The 26,400-nt window shown below is 52.2% G+C and overlaps 1 protein-coding gene across 13 annotated transcripts in view; it reads left to right on the top strand.

Moving 5' to 3' along the window:
* The window catches only part of Kif1a (kinesin family member 1A), an 88,192-nt gene that overhangs the window by 42,619 nt on the left and 19,173 nt on the right, over positions 1 to 26,400 (top strand). For 6 of the 13 annotated variants that reach the window (XM_029477009.2, XM_029477003.2, XM_021177060.3 and 3 more), the window contains 20 exons: positions 290 to 369; positions 795 to 901; positions 2,337 to 2,420; positions 4,627 to 4,807; positions 4,878 to 4,950; positions 5,128 to 5,221; positions 5,942 to 6,090; positions 6,428 to 6,606; positions 8,293 to 8,430; positions 14,062 to 14,180; positions 17,465 to 17,550; positions 18,379 to 18,517; positions 18,616 to 18,784; positions 18,952 to 19,042; positions 19,435 to 19,553; positions 20,461 to 20,516; positions 21,282 to 21,390; positions 21,850 to 21,916; positions 22,014 to 22,098; positions 24,168 to 24,273. In XM_029477009.2, the coding sequence (XP_029332869.1) occupies positions 290 to 369; positions 795 to 901; positions 2,337 to 2,420; positions 4,627 to 4,807; positions 4,878 to 4,950; positions 5,128 to 5,221; positions 5,942 to 6,090; positions 6,428 to 6,606; positions 8,293 to 8,430; positions 14,062 to 14,180; positions 17,465 to 17,550; positions 18,379 to 18,517; positions 18,616 to 18,784; positions 18,952 to 19,042; positions 19,435 to 19,553; positions 20,461 to 20,516; positions 21,282 to 21,390; positions 21,850 to 21,916; positions 22,014 to 22,098; positions 24,168 to 24,273 (2,231 nt within the window). Of the gene's footprint in view, positions 1 to 289; positions 370 to 794; positions 902 to 2,336; positions 2,421 to 4,626; positions 4,808 to 4,877; positions 4,951 to 5,127; positions 5,222 to 5,941; positions 6,091 to 6,427; positions 6,607 to 8,292; positions 8,431 to 9,172; positions 9,443 to 14,061; positions 14,181 to 17,464; positions 17,551 to 18,378; positions 18,518 to 18,615; positions 18,785 to 18,951; positions 19,043 to 19,434; positions 19,554 to 20,460; positions 20,517 to 21,281; positions 21,391 to 21,849; positions 21,917 to 22,013; positions 22,099 to 24,167; positions 24,274 to 26,400 lie in introns of all 13 variants that reach the window. The other 7 variants (XM_085839597.1, XM_085839590.1, XM_029476977.2 and 4 more) reach the window with 2 other exon arrangements.

The raw sequence follows: 26,400 nt of genomic DNA, 5'->3' as shown, positions 1-26,400 counted from the left end.
AAGCTACCCACAAAATCCTCATATGCTGGCCCCACTGAACCTGCTATTACTGTCAAGATGGGCTGAGCCTGGGCCCAGAGCTTTTTTTGCCCTTCATTTTTCCTGACAATCTGAGCTTGGGGCTTTGGAGTTTGGGGTGCCCTATTAATGGTTCTCTGAAGACACCTGTCTCTCCTTCTCTGCCAGGATGGGGAAGGTACTATGTCCCCAACAAGCCCAGGTCTAGGAGAGTAGAGGACAGGCAGGATGGTCTCCTCTCTAGGAGAGTAACCCTTCTGTTTCTCTCTAGACTCCTCATCTTGTCAACCTGAATGAGGACCCTTTGATGTCCGAATGCCTCCTTTACTACATCAAAGATGGCGTCACCAGGTAGGGACTAGATGGGTCACCAGGTGGAGGGAAGGGTCACCAGCTGAGGGGGTGGAATCACAAGATGAAGGAGCCAATAGTCGTCTCCTGCCAGCTTGAGTCTAGTGGGTGGGGGAATGTGGGCACCTTCTTGCACTGGCCCCCATAAGAGCTAAGCTGGCTATCAGCCCTATGCAGCCTACAGTGCTTTTTCTAAAGTGCTTTTAGGGACCATCTGGATTTCCCTAGAGCTAGGCTGCACCGGTGGTCTCTTGACCACTTTCACTTCCTCATATTCCCATAGCACATACAGCCTGGTATTTAAAAACATCAAAAGAAACAGTTTGGCATCCCTGGGAGGCTGCATGGAGGAGTAAGCCAGCAGGGAGGGTATGCTGGGGGCTCTGCTGCCCTGCTTGCCCTGATGCCCCATGGTTCTTCAACAGAGTGGGCAGAGAAGATGCAGAGAGGCGGCAAGACATCGTCCTGAGTGGGCACTTCATCAAAGAGGAGCACTGCATCTTCCGGAGCGACTCCCGAGGAGGCGGAGAAGGTAGTGTTGATGTGCCTCCTCCTCACCCATCTCCATCCCATCCTGTTCACCAGGCTTCGGTGAGACCTAGTGGGTCAGCCCTGGCTGGGGAGAGGGGAGCCACCCACCCAACTTCCCGGCTCTAAGTGGATCCTGAATCATGTTTCTGGACTCTTGAGGACAGCTGAGTGGCACCCTCTATGAGTAAGGTGTTTGAGAAAGGCCTGGTTACTCCTGTGGCTAAGTTGCTGTTGCTTTGGGGAGCCAGCTTGAAGGCTGGACAGCAGGGACATGGTGGGTTGCTGGCACAAGGAGAATGTTAAGTATGTATGGGAGCAGGTAGTGTTGTGTGTAGGCAGAGAGACACTGAGCCACGTGCATTGAGCCCACGCTAGGGTTGAAGTGGTTTTGAGAGTATGCATGCTCTCTTGTCGGCTGGGGAGCAGCTCTCTATTTTCTTTGCCTGCCCACCACTGCCCTGAAGAAGATGGTGCTGCCTCAGTGCAGGGCCTACTGTGTTGATGGGCAGATACTGTCCATGCCTCTGAGAACAGGGCTAGTGCCCAAGGCAGAGGTCATCTGACCATCCTTGGGCCTGTAAATCCATTACTGAATCCCTGTCCAACTTGGCCACCTTGGGATGGTGGCCCTAAATGGTGCTTGGGACAATTGTCAATCCTAGATTTTCCAATCCATAAATCCCTTTCTCTCTCCTGTGTAGATGAGTCAAAGAGGTCTAGGACCTCTTGGGGACATGTTAGCCACTATTTCTTTTCTTTTCTTTTCTTTTCTTTTCTTTTCTTTTCTTTTCTTTTCTTTTCTTTTCTTTTCTTTTCTTTTCTTCTTTCTTTCTTTCTTTCTTTCTTTCTTTCTTTCTTTCTTTCTTTCTTTCTTTCTTTCTTTCTTTCTTTCTTCCTTCCTTCCTTCCTTCCTTCCTTCCTTCCTTCCTTCCTTCCTTCCTTTCTTTCTTTCTTTCTTTCTTTCTTTCTTTCTTTCTTTCTTTCTTTCTTTCTAGATTTATTTATTATTATATATAAGTACACTGTAGCTGTCTTCAGACACACCAGAAGAGAATGTCAGATGTCATTACGGATGGTTGTGAGCCACCATGTGGTTGCTGGGATTTGAACTCAGGACCTTCTGGAGAGCAGTCCATGTTCTTACCTGCTGAACCATCTTGCCATCCCCCACTATTTCTTATATTGCCCAATTATAGAAATGAATAAGAACTGGAGAAGACAAGCCCAGCATTGCCTCCCCAGCCTTGGCTTGGCCCCATCTGTCTCTGTCTTGATATTTTCTCCTTTACTGAGTGGATGGGACCCTTGGATTCCTCTAAGGGGTATTACTCATGATCAGATCTGTGGCCAGGAATGAGAAGTTTGCCTACCAGGGGCCAAGAGAACTGAGCCACTGAAGTAATGATCTTTTACACTGCCCCTTCTCTGTCTTGTAGCCGTGGTGACCCTGGAGCCCTGTGAAGGAGCAGACACATATGTCAATGGCAAGAAAGTCACTGAGCCCAGCATCCTACGGTCAGGTACGGATAGGAGCTCTAGGGGACTGCAGGGTAGATGGGGCCTTTGTGTTCATCCTCTCTTGGGCACGGTTTGCTCCCAGCAAAAGGCAGCTCTGCTATGGGCACTGGTTCAGCCCCTTGAGACCCTCTAGTCCCCCAAAATTGGGCACTTGAGTCCTAGAGTGCCTGGACCTGAGACTATAAAAGCAGAGGAAGTCTCACTCACAGAACATTTGGTTAATGGTGCGTGGGAAAGTCAGGGTGGGAGGTCCCGAATGGCTGCTTTGATGGCTCAGGAGAGAGGACAGGAGATAGACAGGTACCTGGCCAAACTGTGGTTTTACAGAGCAGGAAGAGTGGGAGAGGTTAACACCCTCCCAGCACCAGTCCCTGGGATTAAGTACTGTGAGGAGACACCTCAAGCAACTGACTTACAGGAGGGTCTGCCGCTGTCGGGTGCGATGACACAGTTCATGACAGAACAACTTAGGGAATGAAGGATTTGTTTTGGCTCAGTTTCAGAGGCTCATCCCAGCCTATTGCTTCAGGCCTGGGGTGAGGCAGGGCATCATTGTGGGCAGGCATGGTGGAACAGAGGCACCCCACTTCTTGGTAGCCAGGAAGCAGAGGAGAGAACAAGAAGATTCTGGGAGTGAGACACTCCCTCTACTTCCTCCAACAAGTACCATCCCCTAGTCACTCATCTATTATGAACTCATCAATAGATTAATCTATCTATCAATGAAGTTAGTACTATCGGGATCTGATCACCTCTCTGTAGTGCCGCTGGCTGGGCCCCAGCCTTCAACATAGGAATGAGAATCATATTGAAGCCATGGCCTTTTTTCTCCTAGTCTCCCAGCCTATATCTATCTCACAATGCAAAGTGTATTCCATCTGTCTCCAAGAGTTTTCACACACTTAAAGTTCCATCATTGCTTAGGAGCCCAAATGTAATGTGTCCTCTTAGACTTGGGGCTTTTTTTTGTGGCAAGCCCTTGTAAAAATCAAAATGGAAATAGCATACTTCTGGTCTATGACGAGACAAGGTACACACTCCCATACTGAAGGAGAGAAGTAGAAAAGCATCAAGGAGGAATGGGGCTGAGGCAAGATAAAAACCCAGAAGGGCAAATGTTAAGTAGTTCCATGTTTAGAAGCCAGGGCGTGTGATGATACGGTACAGTGCTTTGGAAGGCCTCTCCAGCTGCAGCCCACAAGGCTTGGCTTATTTCCTGAGATGGCTTTGCTTGTGGTCCATGGCTTTCATCAAAAGACATTCTGTGTCCTTGGCATCTCCAGTGTCCTGGAGTGTTCACAGCAACATGGTTTTTACTCTCATAGCTTTACACACTGTCTGCTCAAGGGCTGCCTCGGGGGAATTTAGTACACACATACACACACACACACACACACACACACACACACACATCACTTGGACATTGCCAAATCATACTGCCAGCCTGAGAGGTAACTAGGTCTGCTTGATCAAGGCTGCAGTGGCCACTGGGTGGATAATTGGATTCAAGGAAGAGCTTGCTACGACAGCCTTGCACACACATCTTCCTTGGCTCTAACGTTACATGTGCCTTTCCATGTTTTTCAAATCCTTCTGTTTTGGTTATTGCTCCTCATTTTTACTATAAACCTGGCTAAAAGCATCCACTCAAGCCCACGCCACTGCTACCTGGATGCTAGGTCACCTTGAAATTTCTCCCACTAAACTAATTAGTCCAACATGTTGAAATTCAGCCGCCTACACAGTCTTAGCACATGGACAAAACTGTAGCTGCGTTTTTTTTTTTTTTTTGTTTTTGTTTTTGGTTTTTTTTTTTTTTTGCCAGAATGCAGTGGGAATAGCCTCTAAGTCCTGATAAAATTCTTGCTCTCATCTGAAATCTCATGAGCAGTCTTTACATCTGCTTCCTGTCAGTGTTCTAATCCTTTAGATTTCTGCCAGAATTAAGCTCTCCTTACAGCACCCTGGGGCTTCTGTAGCCTGTGTCTCTAAAATTCACTGAATACAAAACTTAAGCCCCATAGTCAAATGGCCCTTTACAAGGAGAAAGGTGATTGGGAGCCATGGTTTGGCGTGCTGGATGCTCTTCCCCACATGGATGGCACTGGGATACCCAGGTAGAGGAAGTGCCGATACCCCCTCTCCCTTCGTCTCTCATCCCTTTGAGGGCACCTGGAATCCATAGGTTGGTTTGCCTCCAACTCCCAGGAAATCGCATCATCATGGGAAAAAGCCACGTGTTCCGGTTTAACCACCCCGAGCAGGCCCGTCAGGAGCGTGAGCGAACACCTTGTGCAGAGACACCTGCTGAGCCAGTGGACTGGGCCTTTGCCCAGCGGGAACTGCTGGAGAAGCAGGGCATTGACATGAAGCAGGAGATGGAGCAGAGGTGAGGCCTAGGACCAGCTGCTTGCCTGCCATGTCTGGTGGCCTTGTGTTCACCTGCTGCTCTTTTACAGGCTCCAGGAGTTGGAGGACCAGTACCGGAGGGAGCGGGAGGAGGCCACATACCTTCTGGAGCAGCAGAGGCTGGTGAGATTCCCACTAGATTCCCAGGGCTCTATTTGCTCTAGCACCCTGGCAGAGTGGGCCTCTGCTCTCTCTGGCCACCCTTTCTACTGGACTGGCCTCTCTCTTGCTGTCTAGTGGGCTGGGATGAGGCTGTCTCAATCTCCATAGTGGAGCTACAAGTCCTGACTATCTTTTCAGGACTATGAGAGTAAGCTGGAGGCCCTACAGAAACAGATGGACTCCAGGTACTACCCAGAGGTGAATGAGGAGGAAGAAGAGCCAGAGGATGAAGGTAAGAGACTCCTGAGAGAGCAGGCCTGAGATGGCTCACTGCAGATCAACTGGGCTGAACTCTTTTGCCCTGGGAGATAAACCTCATTCATCCTGGGTGCTACTGTACAGGCAGGATTTGGGAGGTTGTACTAAAACAAGTGACCACACATCTCACACTTATAGGTCACATGTTTGCTAATGGGAGTGGGCCGGAACCATGGGTGCTGATGAGAGCTTGCCCTGTTCACTGTGTGTTCTTTGGAGCCCACCAAAGACCTCACTGTGGTGCACAGAGATGCTTTTATGTTCAACATACTAGGGAAGCTCGTTTGGGGAGCCTGCTTAATCTTTGGGTCATCTGGAGCCTTTCCACACTGTTTGCTTGACTGGTTTTTCTGCTGGGGTCTACTTTCTCCACTCCAAGAGGAATAGTATGAAATCAGGAATGCAAGCACTGGGGCCCTAGCCCAGCAGGGGAATGGAATGTTCAGAGGCTCTGTCTGGGAAGAGAGGGACAGAACCCAGCAAGTCATTCAAGTTAGCCTGTTTTTCAACATCTACATCCGGCTACAGTGACTATGACGGGACTATATGTCATTTAAGAGACCACTCCAGCTGTAGTGTGGACTGAGAACAGGGCACACTCAGATAGTCCTGTGGCATCTTGACCTTTCAGAGGTCAGGATATGGTAGGCTATCTTGTGGCTTTCTTTCATGACCCACATGGCTTCTCCCACAGTCCAGTGGACAGAACGAGAATGTGAGCTGGCATTGTGGGCCTTCCGAAAGTGGAAGTGGTACCAGTTTACTTCTCTGCGGGACCTGCTGTGGGGCAATGCCATCTTCCTGAAGGAGGCCAACGCCATCAGTGTGGAGCTAAAGAAGAAGGTGGGACCCATCACAGGCGGGTTCCCCATGAGTGATGGTCTAGTTGCTTATAGTCACAACTCAGTACTAGCACTCCGTTGGCCCCTGCATGGACTGGGTACCCAGGATGAGTGGCTGAGGGAGGCACTGGGAGATACAGATAACCTTGTTGGCCTTGCTTGGGAGTCAACAAGCGGGGGGTGGGGGTGGGCAACCCTTTTTTCAACAGTTCATTGAGTAGCTTGGTGAACTATGGAATACAGAGCTGAGCTCTCAGGGGGATGGAGGGAAGCCCCCTAGGAACCCTAACTTCCACTCAGCATGGCATGGATGAATGGTCATCTTCTGCCCCTGACAGGTCCAGTTCCAGTTCGTCCTCCTCACAGACACACTGTACTCCCCACTGCCACCAGACCTACTGCCCCCAGAAGCCGCCAAAGACCGAGAGACACGGCCCTTCCCCAGGACCATTGTGGCAGTGGAGGTCCAGGACCAGAAGAATGGGGCCACCCACTACTGGACACTGGAGAAACTCAGGTGCAGAGGGTGGGCCGGGAGGTGGACGGTGGATAGGGCTCTGTTTCTCTGGGGAAAGAAACAGGCTGGGCTCTGCTTCACAGCAATGCTACTGTGTCTCCTGGTTGAATGGTTTTGTTCTGGTACTGAAGGAACAGTTTGGCAGCAGGGGGGCTTAGAAGGTGGCTCAGTGTTCCCAGCCAGATCTATGCCAAGGGCCTCAGAGACAGAGGGTCCCTGGCTCCTCCATTCTGCATGCCAGATGGAAGGCTGAGGACCTGGACAGGTGGAAGAGCATCTGTCGCGTGCCACCATTATGGATTTCCCTACTGCTTGTGTGATGTAAGAGGGCTTCTGCCTCCATGGACATTTCTTCTAACTCATGCCAAGTCTTCATGTACAATGGCGACCGGGTAAAGACAATATCTGCATGAGAAGAGTAGGATGTACTCACAGCCTGGGAAATAGGAGGCACACAGCCTACAGGGCCATAACTGGACACCAGGGCAGGCCAGAAGAGGGAAAACCAGAATACTCCTTGGACGTCTGAGAGAAATATGGAGTAGCCGGTCTCTGTGGGCCAGCTTCCTGGAGTGAGGCCAGCTTTGGGCAAGGGGCCCTCCTAGTCTCTTACTGTCTGGGGTGATTTAAGGCATAGAGAACATTGGTCAAGCGTGTGAGACCTAAGAAAGAGGAGAGGTGGGTGTGGACTTGGGGTCTGTTGGTTTGTATGTAGGAGGCAGGCTCACTAATGAGTGGTTGACTCTCCCTAGGGATGAGCTAGATCAGCGGTTCTCAATCTGTGGGTCTTGATCCCCTTTGGGGGTTGAATGACCTTTTCACAGGGGTCTCCTTAGGCCATTGGAAAACACAAATATTTACATCGAAATTCATAACAGTAGCAAAATTACAGTTATAAAGTAGTAGTAAAAAGAATTTTATGGTTGGGGGAATCACCACAACGTGAGGAACTGTATTAAAGGATCGCAGCATAGGAAGGTTGAGAGCCACTGAGCTAGGTAAAGAGGACTCTTCTCAGTCAGCCAGGCCTTCTTCAGAGGATGGCAAATATGGACAGGAAAACATGATTAGTAAGCATACCCTTTTCTCATTCAATCTGTGTGTACCTACATGCTCTCCACTCATCCCCCAGGAAGCTAGGTTGTATATATCACCATCAGTAGTAGATGTTTATCCCTCTAGAAGCCAAACTCTGAGGCCCCTAGAGCATACAATCTCATGTTCTTCCTCCTACATTTTGCCCTACCTGGGGGAAAGAATTTTAAAATACCGTCTTCTCCACTCCTTTCCTGCCTCACCTGAGCTCGCTACAAGAGCTTTCAGAACTGTGGTGGTGAATCCTATTTCTGAGTTACAGTAGGGTGTCTCCCTGCTTCTCGGTCAGTGCCCCAGCTGCCCAAAGGCACCACGCATCGGTCAGTCGGTTCTCTGCTGTCGTGTTGTCCGTGCCACTTAGCTCAGCTTGCTGTCACCAGGGGGGTGTTGGGAAGGCATTCATGGGCAACTCTTTCTTATTTGTAGGTTTTCTATGGATGCTGAACTCTGAGGACCACAGAGGGGTTTCTAGCTGGCAGAAGTCAGTGGCTCTGACAGGATGCTGGATTCTGGTGTCCTAGGAGGAGAAATAGGGTGCCTGGCTATTTCTGGACATTGGTCTGAGCATACATGGTCTTTGAACCCCAACAGGCAACGCCTGGACCTGATGCGGGAAATGTACGACAGGGCTGCAGAGGTTCCCTCCAGCGTCGTTGAGGACTGTGACAACGTGGTGACCGGCGGGGACCCCTTCTATGACCGCTTCCCCTGGTTCCGCCTGGTGGGCAGGTGGGCACCTTCTCCCTTTCCTTGTAGAGAAAGTGAGATGGTAGTGGGGTCAGAGCCCAGATCCTGGACTGGCCTGGCTTGAAGGAAGGGAGCCATATTCCACTCCTGTCTTTTCCTTAGTCATCCTTCCTCACATACATGTAGGCCTAGCTTTTTTAGGGAACTTGGGGTGCCATCTTATTAGTACTGCCTATACCTACTGTACTGCATGTCCGTCTGTGCCTGAGTGAATGTGTGTGTGTGTGTGTGTGTGTGTGTGTGTGTGTGTGTGTGTGTGTGTGTTGCCCAAGTGCCCAGGGGATTAGAGAAGGCATTCCAGGTCACAAGTGTTTTGGGGGGTGGGAACGCAGAGGTAAGATTAGAGAGTACAACCTCTTCCCTTGTTTTCCAATCTGGTGTCTGTGCCCAGCCTCCGACCCATGTCATTCAAAGAGGTCCTCCAAGTGTTTTGGCTATGGCCAGCCTGGGCCTCTGGTCTCAGTCATACCTATTGGTGATGTTTTCCAGAACCTTCTACTGACCATGGGTCTTGTTGTCGTTCGTTAGTTTGGGGTGTTTTGTTTTGTTTTCTCTTCCCATCCCAGACTGGGTGCATTTTTGTTCCTCGTCTTTTAAAGCAGCGTTTCTTGATGGTTGGTGTTTTAGTTTTAAACAGAAGTGCTCCCTGTCCCTCCCAGCCCCGCCCCACCTTCCCTGGAGTAGCTGGTGTTAACTTCTCTCTGTCTTGTCGCACTAACCTCAGTTCAGTCATCTCTGGCTGCAACAGCTACCCTCTTCTCAACACATGCATGAGCGAGCGCATGGCTGCTCTCACCCCCTCCCCCACCTTCTCAAGTCCCGACTCCGACACCACCGAGCCTGCCGAGGAGCAGAGCGTGGGGGAGGAGGAGGAGGAGGAGGAGGAGGAGGAGGAGGAGGAGGACCTGGAGGACGACGTCTTTCCGGAGCACACGCTGTGCGACGGCCAGGACCCGTTTTACGACCGGCCCCCCCTGTTCAGTTTAGTAGGAAGGTTGGTGAGGTTGAGGCACGCATGCTGGGGAGGAACCAGCTCTTTTGCTCAGGAGCACTGCTGTGGGTATCAGGGCAGACACCCGACCCTCTGGGCCAGGCAGGCAGGCTAGGGCTAGCCTCTGAGGGGGATGAGGGAGTCAGGCTCCCTCTTGTGTCTTCATGGTGGGGCATGTGCACATGTACAAGATAGATGCCCTGGCTCAGCAGGGAAGAGTCTGGCTCCAGGGGCAGAAGAGGTTGAGGTTAGGAACACACAAGTACAGCCGAGAATCCCTGGTGCCCACTCTGGGTAGCTGGGCTAGTTCCTGTAGTAGACACAGTGGCCAAATCTCAGGTACTGGTGCCACTGACTCCTTGTGTAGGGCTCAAGGGGTATTTGAGAAGGGAAGAAAGAAGTCTGTGGGCAGGACACCCCAGCCCCTTGCCTTGGGAGTCAGCTCTGTTCAACTGAGGTGCCTTCTGAGCATCCCACCCAAAGAGAAGGTACCCTGTGTTCTCGGTGCCACTCTGTTCTGAGAAATTGTAGGGCTTTGAGCCAACCAGGGCAGGGGAGGAAGGGCCTCCACCCACCTTCATGTTGTGGAGCTCCAGGCCCTGACCTCCCAGGATAGCAGGTTGAGATGGGCTCCTAACCTTTATAGAGAAGCCCTGGCCGCTTGGTTTCTGGAATAGGTGAGAGGGGCTGAGGTTGGGGAAGAGGACTGCATGGAAATAGGTCTAGCTGTTAGCTCCATCATGAAAGCAAATGACTTCAGAAGTGCTAAGAGCTTATAGTCTACCTGCTTGGGACGAGAATAGTTCTAGTAGCATCCTCTCCTGGAGTTTAAGATTGCTTCTCTGGCAATGGGAGTTTTAGAACTCTTGGAGTACAAGTATTGAAAGCTGAAGGCTGAGGGTGGTCCCTTGCAGACTATGGACTTTCTGTGGAGTTCCTTCCTTCCTTGAATGGGGGTGATGGCCTGAGACACCCTCTCCATTTCAGAAGGCAGCTGGTCCCATATCACTGGCCAGGGTCTGCTCTAATTAGCTTTTCTGTCAGTGGCTAGCGTTAGGTATGATGAACTAGCCAACCGGACAAATGAGTAGCATCTCCTTCCAAGATACCCTGGGTCTGGACTTCCACCCTGCTGGGCCTGGGCAAGAGGTGTAGATTCCAGGCCAGCTCTGGACAGGCTCCTTTCACCAAGCCTTGGGCTATAGTACCAGACCTCCCATGCCTGCTGGGCCCTGGGAGTGGTTCTGGGTATCAGGTAGCCAAAGGGTCAGGAGACACAGGGAACAATGACGTGAGGAGAAATGGGGTCTGGTCTCTGCAGTCTCATGAAAAGAGCTGGGTCCTTCCAATGTTGTTTCCCCTCTTGTGGACTTGAGATTTCACAAAATGACCAAACTTAGCAAAAGTCATCCATGAGAGGCCCGGCCCCCTGTACCACGGGGTGGTCTGTGCAAGGCTTCATTTGGCAACACCCTGACCTTTTGGTTTGGCAAGAATTGGCTTTTCCGCGCAGCAGCTATGCAGCCCTAGCCCTGAGGAGGACTCCACCTTGGTTTTCGTTTAATCCTCTGGTAGCTGCTGGCTCTCTCTCCAAAGCTTAAGCAAAATTGGGGTGCCCACTCTTGTCCCCTCTGGAAAGGCTTCCCTGGGTCCCAGCATGTGTCTCTGCACCTCACCAATCTGTGGTTAGCGCTGCCTCCTCCCTCCTGCCTCGCCACACGTGCCGCTCTGCCCGTTCTACCCGCCTCTTCTCTTCGGGGCATTTTAGCCTGCTTTAAGGTGCTCTGGGTCCTGGGCAGGCCTCTTGTGGGCATAGCCAGGGCCCCTCATCACATCCAGGGTCTCTGATGGTCAGGTGTCAGGTGGTCTGGGGATGTGGGTGAGTTAGCTGATTAAGTGAGCCCAGAGGCTCCTATTTCCCTTGCCTAATCAACACACTTCCAGAAGATGGGGGCAGGGAGCGCACTACAGAGAGGATAATAAGAGTTTAGGGTCTGGGGGAAGAGCTAGGGAGGGCACCAGATAGGTAGATGTTAACCCAGCAAGAGGCTATACTCGGTAGCCTTGAACCTCTTAGCTCTGTGCTGCAGCCTCCTGCCTTTGCCAGTATGGCTATGGACAGTGTTCTGGAGAGCAACTGGGTGTGTGACTGGTGTAGCATAGCAAGGTTGGCAAGGGCTGTGATCTGACCCTGCAGTGGCTGACACTAGTGTCTAGTTGTTTCTGGTGCCTGGAGAACAGGTAAGATGAAGCCTGGGGTATATTGTTCCCACTCTGAGCAGTGTGTGCCTGGGTGCCTTCATCTCCCAGGTGTGCCGGTTGGATGAATCCTACACAGAGCCCGGGCACGGAAATCTTCCAGATTCAGTTTGTGGTCCCATTCGAAGCCAGCACTGCCCCTGGGAGGCAGTCCAGGCCCAGAGGTCTCATCTAGCTGAATGACGTCACCACAGTGCCAAGTGGACTGGGCTGGTCATTTGGGGGGGGGGTATTGCATACTTTTTGCCTTCTCCAGCATCTGACCCCACAGCTGCAGCTAAATCTATGGTTCCCATTTGAGCTGTCCGAGGATCGTGAGGCCTTGGCCACAAATGGTACTTTTTCAGTACATAACCCCAGCCTCCAACGAAAGATGAGGGTGGGTTGGATGTGGGCCACATCTTTCCTACAGTTTGGATGTAGGCCATGGCATCCTACACACACACACACACACACACACACACACACACACACACACAATGGGAGGAAATTCTTAAGGATGCAACACAAGATTTATTCCGTGATTTGTTGCCCTGACAAGCAACGATCTGCAGGGCTGAGAGTGACCTAGAGGGTCCCATCCTAGCTCTGGCCCTTGCTGCCAGCCCTGGCTTCTGCCTGATGTTTTTATCCCTCGGTTGCTTCTCTTGTGAAATGGGCCTGAGTGCCAAATCCCACCTGCTCTAATGGGCCATGCTATAGACTCTAGACTCTGCATCCATAAAAGAGGAGGGCACAGATAGTTAAATTGGGAGGCATCACTATAAGGCCATAGTTGGTAAAAGACCTCCCAGGTGTTGGGGAGCAGCAGCTGTTGCAGGATGTGTATGTATTTCCTCTTTGGGTCCCACAGTCTCTGGAGTCACTCCACTTTATAATAGGCCCCATAGAGAGCCTGGATGGCCACCTGCTGCAGTCCTATCTCTACCTCCCTGGGTACTGCTCCAGACCCCCTAGTTCTGGACAGTGGGGGAGGGTCAAGTAGTGAGAGTGTGAGGTCTATGAGCTTCCCTGTGGGTGCTCAGGGAGCTAGGGTTACCTCTGCAGTTCCAGTAAGACCCATCTGGATAGCCTGGAACCCAGACTCTGCTGATTCCAAGCTGCCTCTGTGGCATTGCCTCCTAAGCCCTCTAGTGAAGCAGCCTAGGTTTTCAGGGCCCTGGGATGGCAGAGGCAGGTTTCAGTCTAGCTTAGGAATCCTGAGTGGCCAGCACAGGGCCTTCATCTGGTCCCCATTGTGGATATTCCCACCCCCTTCTCAGTTTTGGCTCTACTTCCTTTCTGTAGCAATTCCCTGATTGGTTTCTGGAGCAAAGGAGTTTAGGCCAGCACTCTTCCTGAAAGGTTACCATGCTAGGGTGAGTGGGTCCCATGCAGGAATCCCAGGGAGGCCACCTGGTAGCTGGGAGCCCTTGAAGGTAGCTGCCACAAACCATCTGAGGCCCCACTTAGAGGATTTTACTAGAATGACTTCCTGAAGCTCTGCCATACACAAAGAAGCTCAGAAAACCAGAAAGTCCACAGATAGATTCCTACAGTTAGAAGACAGAGCCTAGAGGAGAATGAAAATGGACTGTTGTTGTGAGAGTAGACAGATGCTCTAGGGAGCCATCGGCCCATACTGAAGCTGTGGGCAGTAAGGTGGGGCCTGCCATCCTGGACCTCCTGGGGCTTGGATGATTCTGCAAGCAGCTTGGGTATCACTGAAAGTGCAGGGACTTCTATGTGACAGGTGCCCTAGAACCCTCTAGGGACAGTAAGAGAGGCAGAGTAGCAGTGAGACCAACTAAGGGAGCTCTGGCAAGATTCTTGCAACTCGAGGTGTTGACTAGAAAGGGGGACCAGGGCAGTGCTCAAGCATCCATGTGGTGGGCACACATCCCAAGCTGCATCTGCCCTGAGAAGGGTGACACTTTAGGATGGGGTTGTGCTTGATCTTCAGGTAGACTGTGGAAGGAGCTCCAAGGTTGAAGAATTTGATGATATACCCCATAGGCATCAGAGCTCTAAGGGTTGAAGCTCATTAGCCCAGGACCTCAGCCCTTGAAGCAGGCTGAAACCCTCTCTTCAACTGTTCTCTTCTCAGACAGCCACGTCCTGGCTGGGCTGGGCTGTGCCCTTCATGTACCGAGGCCACTCCTTCCTCTCTGTGTCTCCACCTCCTGTCTCCTCTGAGCACTGAAACCCCTCTCCCCTGCCCCTGCCCCCTGCCTGTTCCAAGCCCACCTTACTGGTTCGCCCTGGCTGTCTCTCGCCGCTTTGCTCTGCTTCGCAGCTTCATGTTGTGTGTGAGCCGGCATTGGTGTCACTGGTATCAAAGCACACACTGAGGGTCGCCTGTGACTATGGCTCTGCTCCTGCAGGGCCTTCGTATACCTGAGCAACCTGCTGTACCCTGTGCCCCTGGTGCACCGAGTGGCAATCGTCAGCGAAAAGGGAGAGGTGAAAGGCTTCCTCCGTGTGGCAGTGCAGGCCATCTCAGGTGTGTGGGGGACAGGGGAGTGTGTGGCCCTGAGTCCCTGGGGGCTGGGGAAAGTCTGCCTTTACAGGCAAAGGTGGGAGGAATACTATTATGCAGGAGCTGATATGAAGATGATCTTATCTAGGACCCTCAGTTTCCTTGTGGTCAACATGAAACTTTTTCCACCTTCCCAGGCAAGCAGACAAGCGGGGCTTTGAAGGGAAGTCCCCTGTGTTGAGCCCTTTCTGACTTCCTAGAGTCATGGACTAGATAGGGATATCTCAGCCATGTAGGCTCAGTCTAAGATACCTGAGCCTGATCTGGCTTGGAGGCTGAGTCCCCACCTATCAAACCATTCAGGTGGACCCAGAGATTGCCTTGTGCCTCCCAGCGCAAGCCCTTGTGGACTGTCTGACAGCCTAGTCTACTGTCCACTTTCTCCACAGCCAAGGGAGCCTGCAGATTTGCTAGTCCCTGCCAGAGTGGCTCTCAGCAGCTGACTCAGTTTCTTCTCTATTCCCACCCCTTAGGCCCTGGTCTCAGGCACAGGCCTCAGCTAGAAGCTGCAGACTCTCCTCATTTGTGGGTCTGAGGATAGAGGCTCTTGTAGAAGGCAGACATTTTCTCATTATTCCCTCCCTCCATCATGGTCAGGAGGAGGTACCAGGACCTCAGTCTGCTCACCTATAGGCCTATGGTGTACTTCCTGCTTGGTGAGAATGTTTGTAGGACCATGGAGAATAGCATGAGGGTCATGGTTCAAAAGGTATCTGCAAGTCAGTGGTAGTGTCTGCTGTAACGGCAGCGCCAAGACGCTGTTCTCTGCCCTACTATGGTCTCCCTTCCTGGGATACTCACCATCCTTGGCTTCCCAGACACCCGGGGAGAGCAGGAGGTAAAGGAACACAGTGGGGTGCTACAGGCTAGCCAGGGTTAGTCTGGGGTGCGCATGGTGGGCACCTGGAGGATCTGGAGGCCAGCATGCCACGGTGTTGTATGCTCCTAGGTCCTCATGTACTCTAGAATGTCATACTCGCCAAGTTCTCCTACTGCCAGGTTACCAGGTGCCAACTAGTCCTCGGCGCTCATACTCTCAGAGTCTCACAACCCCAAGTTCTCATACCCCTGAAATTACTGATATGCTTGTACCCGTAGGTGCTTGTGTGCCATAGGTTCTCATACTGCCTTCCCCCAGATTCTCACCCTCCAAGTTCTCAACCTCCAGGTTCTCACACTCCAGGTTCTCACCCCCCAGGTTCTCACACTCCAGGTTCTCACCACTCCAGGTTCTCACCCCCCAGGTTCTCACACTCCAGGTTCTCACCCCCTAGGTTCTCACACTCTAGGTTCTCACACTCCAGGTTCTCACCCCCCAGGTTCTCACCACTCCAGGTTCTCACCCCCCAGGTTCTCACACTCCAGGTTCTCACCCTCCCCCAGGTTCTCACACTCCTGGTTCTCACCCCCTAGGTTCTCACACTCTAGGTTCTCACACTCCAGGTTCTCACCCCACAGGTTCTCACTCCCCCCAGGTTCTCACCCCCAGGTTCTCACACTCCAGGTTCTCACACTCTAGGTTCTCACTCCCCCCAGGTTCTCACTCCCCCCAGGTTCTCACCCCCAGGTTCTCACACCCCAGGTTCTCACATTCTAGGTTCTCAACCCCCAAGTTCTCATCCCCAGGTTCTCACCTCCCAGGTTCTCACCCCTCCCCAGGTTCTCACACTCCAAGTTCTCACCTCCCAAGGTCTCACCCTTCAGGTTCTTACCTCCCAGGTTCTCACCCTCCAAGTTCTCACCCCCCAGGTTCTCAAACTCCCAGGGTCTCACCCTCCAGGTTCTCTTCTCACCGCCCCCCCCAGGTTCTCATCCCCCAGGTTGTCATACTCCAGGTTCTCACTCCCCCCTCCCCCAGTTCTCATCCCCCGGAGTCTCATATTCCCAGGGTCTCACACCTGGAGTTCTCACACTCCTGAGTTTGTATACCTCTAACCTCAAATGCCTCTTTCTCCTCTACTCTAAAATGTCTAATCACTTCCCTGGTGTTTTGGCCACATTAGGGTGACTTTGCTGTATTGTCAAACTCTCCTCCACCTGTGATTCCTTAGTTCTCCCCCACTATGCCCACCTTGGCTCCCACCTGTCACCAGCCATGATGTGCTCATGATTGCTTAGATGAGTGGACCCTGTCACTGTGTCCCTCAGCACTGGTCCAGAGGTCCCACCTAGTGAGGGGAGAGGAGCGAGTGGATTCCAAGCTAGTAGGGAACCCGGACTTCAGAATCACCCTGGCCACATTGCTGGAAGGTGAATGTTACTGAGACATCTACACTTAGGGGAACAGAAGCATCCAGAACAACTTTTCTGAGGCCTTACTCCCCTATCCCGACAGGCCCTCCTCCTTCTGGTCTACAGGCTCTCACCCACACTGGGTAGTGTTCCCTATTTTGTCCATGTGTTTTTAGAGTCTAAGGAGCTTGCCCACAGTTCCTGTGGAGGATGAGACGGGCTTTGCAGGGGATCCTTAGGAGGGCTGGTGGGCGACCCTATCTCTAAGGGCCACCACTCTTAACTCACTGGGACACAGTGGATCCTCCATGTATCAGATGAGTTCTAATAGTTGGGAAGGTGTATGGGGCTCTGAGCTCAGGCCTTTAGTTGGCCACAGCCCTGCCTTCCCCCAAGTCATTTTTCAGGAAAAGGGTCTATGATGAAATCTGACCTGTGTTGGTTCCCAAATCTTATATCAAGACTACTGGATTTTACTGTATTTGGGGTTGCAAATATATTTCCCTATCTGGCGGTAGAAGAAAGGAATTTAGGAAACATACAACCTTGCCACCCCTCCCTGCCCCATGGCCATGGGCTGGGGTCAGCTCATTCACTGAACCCTATTGGGGCTGACCCTGGCTATCAGACACTGCTAGTAGAACTACCCACAATGCTGGAGGTGGCATAATAGGGCCCATGGGCTCTGAAGAGGCTGGTAGAGGTGTATCAAGACCCTACCATTCTCTTCTGAACACCAAGATCAGGTAGTTCAGCATCAGACTATGTAGGTAGGGCTTTTGGCTCATATTGAGTGGCCCTTGGCAAGAGCATACCTCTGGGTCCCTGAGGCAACCACAGTGGTGGTTAGTGTGTCCTGGTGACTACTGACTTGCAGGTAGCGATGTAGTTGCTTAGTCCAGTAAAGAACCTGGTCACGAGTTGCTATACCCTCTCCAAGGCCCTGAGGCCACTTGACCTGGCTCTGTCCACTATGGAAAAAAAGCTGGCCAACCACCTGCATGTTCCTTTTGCAGCTGATGAAGAGGCTCCAGATTATGGCTCGGGTGTCCGTCAATCAGGAACTGCTAAAATCTCCTTTGATGACCAGCATTTTGAAAAGGTACTATGAAGGTTTGCCTTGTATACTGGGGAACCCCTTCCACTGATCCCTAGGCTCTGAGGGCCAGCCTCGGCAGGGCACCATGGGTGTTTATGTCTGTCCCATCCCTTACTGTCCAAAACACACAATGTCCCTTTCCCAGTTTATCAGGACCCACTTGGTCCAACCATCTTCCTGAGTCTCACACAGCAAGGCATAGAGTTGGTAAGTAGAACCAACGTTTAGAAATAGGCACCCCCATTCTCTCCTCCCTCAGGTTAGAAGTTCTCGGGGGTTCCCACCAAATTCTAGATTTTTCTACCATCCTTCTTCCTGCCTTCCCCAACACCTCTGGGAATGGGAATGACCTCATTGAGGCCACCCACCTCTGATTCTCACAGAAAGAACTCTCGCAGGAGACAGTAGAGAGGTTGAGCCCAGGTAGCACCCTTCCCCAGACGTGCTTACTTGGCTCTCTGGCTCAAGATCTCAGTCTAAGGGTGTCCAAGAGTCTGCCTGTGAGCTTCCCCAGGAAGTGCTCAGGAAGTAGAACTAAGACCAGGAGTGGCTCCCTGCTTTCCTTCACTATGTCTCTCGCACTGGGGCATGTGGGGTGTTCCTCTCAGGCAGTTCACACCTCAACTCACCTGAACCAGAGAGAGTGTCAAAGTGGGCCACTCATGGCCATGGGGATGGAGGCCTAGAGAGGTGGGTGCTTCATCTAGGGGCCAATTGCAAGTCTTGCTCAGGATGCTAGAGACCCAGGTGGCAGTGCACAGATCCCTATAGCCTGTGACAGCGTAGCCTAAGCTTAGCCAGCTAGCTCTCCAGCTTTCTCTGTTTTCACAGTTCCAATCTGAGTCCTGCCCTGTGGTGGGAATGTCCCGCTCAGGAACTTCCCAGGAGGAGCTGCGCATTGTAGAAGGCCAGGGTCAGGGGGCTGATGCTGGGCCTTCAGCCGATGAAGTTAACAACAACACCTGTTCAGGTGGGTGCAGCTCCACTGTGTGGATCATGTGTGGGGGGACCAGGGCTTGAAGAGCATGGAATCTTGAGACCCCATCGCTCTGCTCTGGCTCCCAACAGCTGTGCCTCCTGAAGGCCTCATGGATAGCCCAGAGAAGGCTGCCCTGGATGGGCCTCTGGACACAGCCCTGGACCACCTCCGTCTAGGCAGTACCTTCACCTTCCGGGTGACAGTCCTGCAGGCGTCCAGTATCTCTGCTGAATACGCTGACATCTTCTGCCAGTTCAAGTGAGCCTGTTGTCTATGCCCTGGGCTGCTGGGAAGTAGATACTCTCCTGAGGGGTATGCAGCCCACCTAGGCTGTGCTAGGGGTTACTTGGTCTCATGCAATGCCCAGTGAGGCCATGGGTTCTTGGTGCAAGTCCTTGTCCCCACTTCCTCTTCTTTCTCTTCAGCTTTATCCACCGCCACGATGAGGCCTTCTCCACTGAACCCCTGAAGAACACTGGCAGGGGACCCCCTCTTGGCTTCTACCATGTCCAAAATGTAAGTGCTGGCCCTTACCTACCAACATGCAAAGGCCTAAATGCTAAGGCTAACCCAAAGGCTGAGCTTGGCTCTCCCTTTCCATCTTTCTCTTCTGAGTGGACTGTCCTGAAGGCCGTCTGGCATCAGGTTGTAGAACCTTCAATGGCATGCTGGGATGTTGACATTACATCTAGGTAGCAGGGGATCAGTAATGGGTTTAAAATTGGAACCTTGAATCCATGTAGAGCTCCTGAAAGCTGCTCACAATGAGTCTTGGGCAAATATGAAGACAGAGCATTCAGAGAAGTCATCGCTGAGATTTGTGCTAAGGACAGGTCCCAGAGTGTGGAGTTTTCATGGACACTGAACATTTACAGATACGACCCATACTCTCCCCCCTTTTCATTTAGATTGCGGTAGAGGTGACCAAGTCCTTCATCGAATACATCAAGAGCCAGCCCATTGTGTTCGAGGTCTTTGGGCACTACCAGCAGCACCCGTTCCCACCTCTTTGCAAGGATGTCCTCAGGTCAGCTGCCTAGGTCACCCAAGTGTCCTTGTCTCCAAGCAACAGAGCCCAAGTACTTCTCATTCCCCCTCCTTAGCTGACCAGGATGGTCAGAGCATGGCCCATGCCTGCCTCTCCCCTTTGGAACTGAGTTCTTTAAGGACCAATGTTGTCAGAATGTTGACCATTAGCCATGCATGGGAAGCACCCAGGGGATAGCCGGGTTTTGCTGCCCACTGGCCACTCCTGGGAAGGGAATGTCTGCCTGACTCCCTCAAGCTTTTTAGTCTCCAAGGGTGGAGACTCGGAGGAGAAATCAAAGTGAGGGAGTCTCAAGAGGCTGAGGTGTGAGGTTCAGGTACCTGTAGGTCATCTCACTGGATCCAGAAATTGGAACAGGAAAGGTAGCCATCCAGAGGTCTGGAGATGTGTTGACTGGCCTTCACTCCTCTCCACCTCTATCTCTTGGCTGAGCAGACCTCACAGCTCAGGGATACCCAGAATATGAGAACATAAGAGAAGGCAGCAGAGATTATTTGGGGCGCCAAGTCTCTGGAACCTTACAGAACCTCTAGGATGGTTCAGGGGCCCTAAGGATTTCTCCTCTCTGATCTAAGTATGTACAGACCTGGGCTCTTCCTGGGTCTGTGGAACACAAGAATAGGAGACACATAGATATGGAAACACATGGATATGGGGGGGCACATGGATATTGGGGGTATATAAATGTGGGGGACACATGGATGTGGGAACATGTGGGTATGGGGGACACATGGATATTAAGGAAGGATACATGAATATTGGAGACAAATGAATATAGGGGACATATAATAGGCTTCTTGTCATCCTTCTCTGCCCTGAGCTGTCCACTCTAGCTAGGACTCACAGACACCAGCCCAGGTCTGCTCACTCTGGCTTTTCTTCACAGCCCCCTGAGACCCTCACGTCGCCACTTCCCCAGGGTCATGCCGTTATCCAAGCCAGGTAGGTGAGGGTCTCCTGAGTCCAGTGGGGACAGTGAAGGCCCACACTACAGTTGCAAGTGTGGTTGAACCTGCTGTGAATGTAATGGTCTTCCAGGCTACAGATGCCATAGCAGGTGTCTTTTGGCCTTGCTTCATGTCTATGGAGGGTATAGTGTTTAGCTGTGTGCTCTTTTGGTCATCCCAGTCCACAAGGGAGACATTTAGAGCCAGTGTCTGGTGGTGTGATGAGTACCCAGAGGGAACTTTGTGGAGGAAAGGCTCAGAGCAGGGGCTATGGGCAGACATGGTTGGGCCCAGGAATACTGGGAGGCAGACGCTGTCAGGAGGTGGACATATTGGAGGGCCAGCAGAGCTGAGTTTAAGGCATGCTAGGCAAGGTGTAGGTGCTGGCAGAACATACTTGAACTGATACATTTGGCTGTAGTCAAGGGTAGCACAGGTAACTGATCAAGCATAGGGGACCTGTCCATAGGATAGGGCCTCTAAGCAAGTGTTTCTGCTGATTTAGTGGTGTTTAGAGTGAAGCCAACACCCTCGTATCTAGGTGTGTAAGGGCACATGCTCATTCTTGCGTATAGAGAGCATAAGTGGCCACACATCTGAGACCACGCCAGGTTTCTCATGCCTGGCTGCCTACAGCTAAGGGTAACCTGGCCATGGGTATACACCAGTGGGCACCTCTTTGGGAAAGTTGTTGCCTGTGCAGCCTTTAATGCCCTCTCCCTGATAACCACATTAGAGCATCACTTTCTTGTCTTCCTAGTGCCCGCCACTAAGCTCAGCACGATGACACGGCCTTCCCCAGGTCCCTGCCATTGCAAGTATGACCTGCTGGTCTACTTCGAGATCTGCGAGCTGGAAGCCAATGGCGAGTGAGTTGGGTACCTACTGTGCTCAGGTTGGGCACCAGCTTGGGGCCCAAAAGGATGTGATTAAAGAAGAGAGGGCACTGGAAACAGTATTCTGGTAGCCGCTGAGAATTCACAATGGCTAACTTGGAAAAGGAGGGTGCTTTGAGCTGATGTCTGGGGAGGTCTGAGACCAGGTTCTCCATGAGTGTCCCAAGCTTAAGGCACAGTACAGGAGCCCTGGCATTACCCAAGTCACTGGGTGTAGATGTCTGACTTGTAGGGATGGGGGAAATATGAGACCCTGAGAGCTTCTGTAGAGAGTCAGCCCAGAAGGACCTGACTCTGAGAACTGGGCTACTTGCTCTTCTGAAGGGTTGGTCAAGGCTCCGGTTTTCAGCTCTGGTGACTATGGGACCAGGTCCTGTGCTATGGGTGGGATGGAGAAGGGGCTCTGTACCTTACCATCACCATCTTTTCCAGTTACATCCCTGCTGTGGTGGACCACCGTGGTGGCATGCCGTGCATGGGGACTTTCCTTCTCCATCAGGTGGGGACCCTTAACCGGACCACCTCAAAACTTGCCCCCCTCCAAAAGTTACATCCCCAGTGCCAACTAACTATCCCCCTCTCCTGGCATGTGGCAGGGCATCCAGAGACGGATAACTGTGACACTGTTACATGAGACAGGAAGCCACATCCGCTGGAAGGAAGTGCGCGAACTAGTTGTGGGTGAGTAGGGCAGGCAGAGGTTGCCTTGGGAGTGTTTTGGACAAATACCTGGGTTCTAACCACAGCACTGCCCTGAGATGTGTGGCTCTGACTCAGGTCACGAAGTCTTTCTGTGCCTCCTCGACCTGTCACCCAAAAGGGAGAGCCTTGGCTCTGTTATAGCCTCAAGTTTCTTCCTAATCTGTGTTGCCCTTCCAGGGTTGCTGAAATGGCTTAAAACAGCAGACAATGGCTGGGTGTCATAGTTCTGGAAATCAAGGTGCCAACAATAAGCATACTGTCTTGGATGCTGCAGGGTCCTTCTCTGCGTTATCTGGTCTTGGGAGATGGCTGTAGTCCTGAGTGTCCTTAGCTTGTAGAAGACTATTCCAATCCCATGCTTGACAGGGTGGGCTCCATGCATTTTGCTAGTACCGGCATTTGGGAAGTCGGGTGACTGCACTCACTCTAGGATGACTTCAGCTTGGCTAATGACACTGTAGCACACTGTCTCCTCAGGACTCTAACACACCTTGTTAGGGAGGGCAAGAACACCGTCTTTCTTTGTGACTTCCTCATTTGAACTCTGCTTTACCAAGATGTCCTCTAGACTCTCATTTGGGGACACAGTAGATAGATATCCATCCCAGTATGTAGTCCCACTACCCTTGAGCATATCTCTCTAGAAGCTTCTTCCAGCCCTGGTTTTATGGACCAGATAGGTGGGAGCTCAAGAGTGATGTCATCAGAGCCCCCTTTCTGCAGGGTTGTGGATAGTTGGTCTGGGTACCAGGGTGGACACTTGTGTTTTATAAGTTTTGTGTCAGGGATCAGAAAAGGCCTGAAACCAGTGCTCAAAGGATCCTATGGGAGGAATCCAAACACTGACTCAATTCCAGGACTAAGGTCAAACCTAGCACTTGTCTTCTGGACCAAGCTTTACCTGGGGATGGGCAGGGCTGCTGCCTATGCTGGCATCCAGCGGTGTCCCGCTCACTATGTCCTCCTACTCAGACGGACATCCCAGCCTGTCTTAAGTTTCATCTCCTTCCTCCTACTTTTCTAAGAATGCAGACACCAAAGGCTGCTGATTCGGGGTGGCAATTGGGGATTTAAATGAAGTAGAGCAATAACTGCTGTGATCCAATCCCGTTCAGGTTATAGATGAGCCCCAAGCCTAGCATCCCTCCTTGGAAGGCATGGGTCATTTAGGCCCTACAAAGGGGCATTATGGGGAGGGGCCAGCAAAGTAGAGAAAAGACAAGACCCTTTGACCTTAGTCTACTCCCTAACTCCCTCTTGTGTCCTGCCTATGCATGTCCATCAGATCCTTAGGCAGAGAGCTTTGTGGAGGTCAGGACCCCGGGGCTGAGCATTTGTTCTGAGGATGCTCTCTTTGCCCTAAACCCCTTCCTGCCACAAGAATTCCAGACACTGGAGAATCTGGCATTAAAAAAGGGGGGTGGCTGGAGGACCCCACATTGCCTCCTCCCAGAATCCTTGTGCTGCAGAGCCTCAGGGAAGTAACTAGACTGTGCAGGGGAAGAAAGGGAAGCTGCTCACCCTGTTGCCGGAGCAGGGGACTTAGAAGCCATCTGTGTGCTCCTTCAAGTGATCAGAGAGTTGCTTCCAGGATGAAGAATTATGAAATGAAGCATCTCTCACAGACAGATGGACTTCAAACGCAGGGGTCTCTCAGATTCTGGAAGAGTGGCCAGTACTCAGAGTTATTGATATTTTAAAGCATTAAATTGGGTAGGGCCATCCCCTCATCTTGCTTTGGTCTCTGTGTCCCACCGGTAGCCCGAGCTTGTTAAACTAGACAGCTGAGATCTACCAGAAAGTGTAATTATAGCTGCAATATAGAAAGCCAGGTTGGAAGGAGACAGACGGAAAAGGCAAGGACCATGTTACAGGGGCCACCAAGACCTACCCCTCAGCCTCCCTGTTCACTCTGGTGCCTTTGACTGCATGGCCCGTAGTCATGTAGGGAATCCACTTGACATCTTAGCTTCTGTCCAGAGGCCTCAGCATATCACAACCACTAGGCTTCCTAGGCACTAACACCCAGCCACTGCCCTTTCCCATAGGTCGCATCCGAAACACCCCAGAAACTGACGAAGCTCTGATTGACCCCAACATCTTGTCCCTCAACATCCTCTCATCAGGATACGTCCATCCAGCCCAGGATGACCGGTGAGTACCACAAGAAAGGTGGGAGGACCACAACCCCTGCTGACCAACTCCCACAAAGGTCAACCACCAACCTACCGTGGCCTCTACTGACCCAGCCGCTCATGGCATGGCCAGCTCCAGGACTATCTGCCCTCTTTCTGACCCTTGAGGGAACAGTGCAGTGAGTGGTGGCCCATGGGCTCAGAGTCTCTCTGCTCACTTGATCGCATGTCTCCCATTTCTGATTTACACACTCATGCCATCCCATCACCTAACGGGGCCAGAATGGGCTGAGAGAGTGAGTTAAGTCCTGTCCTCGAGAGCTCATGAGTAGACGGTTGATGGGATGGGATGGGAGGCTTACACGCAGGCCATGGTTCTGAAAACCACATTGGTGTGAACAGGTCTGAAGTCTCTGGCAGTTGACCAGGAATGGGTGGTGACAAAAAAGGCCATCCAGAGCCCGCAGAGTTGGCAGTCGAACTACTTGGGTAGAGGGTGACTGTGGGTCACCAGTTGTCACATGCTTCTTGTCACTTTCCAACCTCCAGATTGTCCCAGCTCCCACCCTTATCTGAATAGGAGAGGGGTAATGGAGCCCTAAGATGCTCTTGGCAGTCTTGTAGGGTTTGCCAGGGTACATGGGCATGACAGAGGTCTCACGAAGGCTGCCAAAGGCCAGGCACTGCAAGAGTCACTCTGTCAGGGAGGATGTCTAACTGGACAAAGGCGCCTGGGACAATCTTCCAAGGATTTGTGGTGACGTTTAACAGGGCCTGAGCCCCAGCCTGGCTCTTCCCCAGTAACTCAGCCTGGTGCAGTGCCAAGGAGCCAAAAGTTAACCTGGGAGCTACAGCTAGGGCTATTTGTGGAGAAACACATTTTGAGGGGGAGGCACCCTTGGAGAGTCGAGGGAGGGGTTGTATGGCCCCAGAGTCCTGGGCATGGCCTGTGTTCTTCCAGCTCCCGAGTCCAGAGCTCCACTTCTTCACAGACAGCTGAGGAGGAGCCAGAAGAGGTCCTCCTCTCTCATAGGCATAGCGGGAGGCAGCCAAGGGCAGAGCAGGGCAGGGCTGGGCAGCAGTCAGGACAGAGACCCTAGCACACACATGGCTCTGGTCCTCACTCTGTATTTCTGGAGGTGTTTTCTGAGGAACATGGCAGTCTGAGGGATAGGCTAGAGTTCACAGCAAGCACTAGGAGGGAGCCAGACTCCGACACGAACTGGGATCTAGAGCTTCCTCTGGTCGTCCATATCCTCTTGCTGAGGAGCCGGCTGAGGCAGAGAGGCCCACTACTGCTAATATGGGTGCTGCCCATGAGTGTGGACCACTATGCCTGGGCATGGGAATTGAGGACCACAGAGGCAAGGGTGAGGGCTGGGACAGCCTGTCTGCCACTGAGTGCTAAAGAGATGCTTTGGGGTCTGGGAGTGACTTAACCCTCGACCTCTGACCATCCATTGCAAGCACTCTGGGGGAAAGGGTGAGTGGCGGGGTCAGAAGGTCTGTGGATAGGTTGGAGCCCCTGGGCTTCCCTTCCTAGTTGTCTCCTTGGACTGAAGACCTTGTTGCTGGTATCTTCCTATCATCTCCCCATCAGCCCAGATGTTGAGGTGTCCTTTACTCTGGCTAGGTGGGGGTGACTGACTGGGAGGTCAAGACTCATTGTACCTTAGCTGGCAGAACTTTGGTTAAGCAGGGTCACCCATGGCACTGAACTGACTAGCTACTGTCCAACCCCACATCTAGGCTGGAGGCCCTGGGTGCTGGGAGGACAGACAATATAACAGGGGAGCACACATGTGGCCCCTCGCTTGGCTCCTGCCCTTGCTGCTCCTGCTGGTGCAACCCCAGCCTTCCCTTAACCCCCCAGAAAGTCTCAGGCACGCTCCTTAGCCCATGGCCTCCTTCCCAGGGCCCGCTGGGGCCAGCTTCCTGTTCCCTGGACATGGCTGACATCCTAGGAGCCTTTGTGGGAAAGGCTGCTCAGAGACCAGCCACTCCACAGAGGCTGAGGCTGAGGCTTGGGCCTGGCCTAGCTCTGCTCAGGGCCTCAGGCTGCCATGCGCTTTGCCACACCTGGGCCTCTTCCTGCTCCATGGTCCCTGCTTTGCAGCCTCCCTGGCCCCCAAATGGGTCTGCCAGC

This window comes from Mus caroli, unplaced genomic scaffold, assembly GCF_978045245.1.
Source record: "Mus caroli unplaced genomic scaffold, Mus_caroli_1 scaffold_1, whole genome shotgun sequence".
NCBI classification, from domain to species: Eukaryota; Metazoa; Chordata; class Mammalia; order Rodentia; family Muridae; genus Mus; species Mus caroli.
The sequence above is the reverse complement of the archived record's forward strand: the minus strand, read 5'-3'. Positions and strand labels throughout refer to the sequence as shown.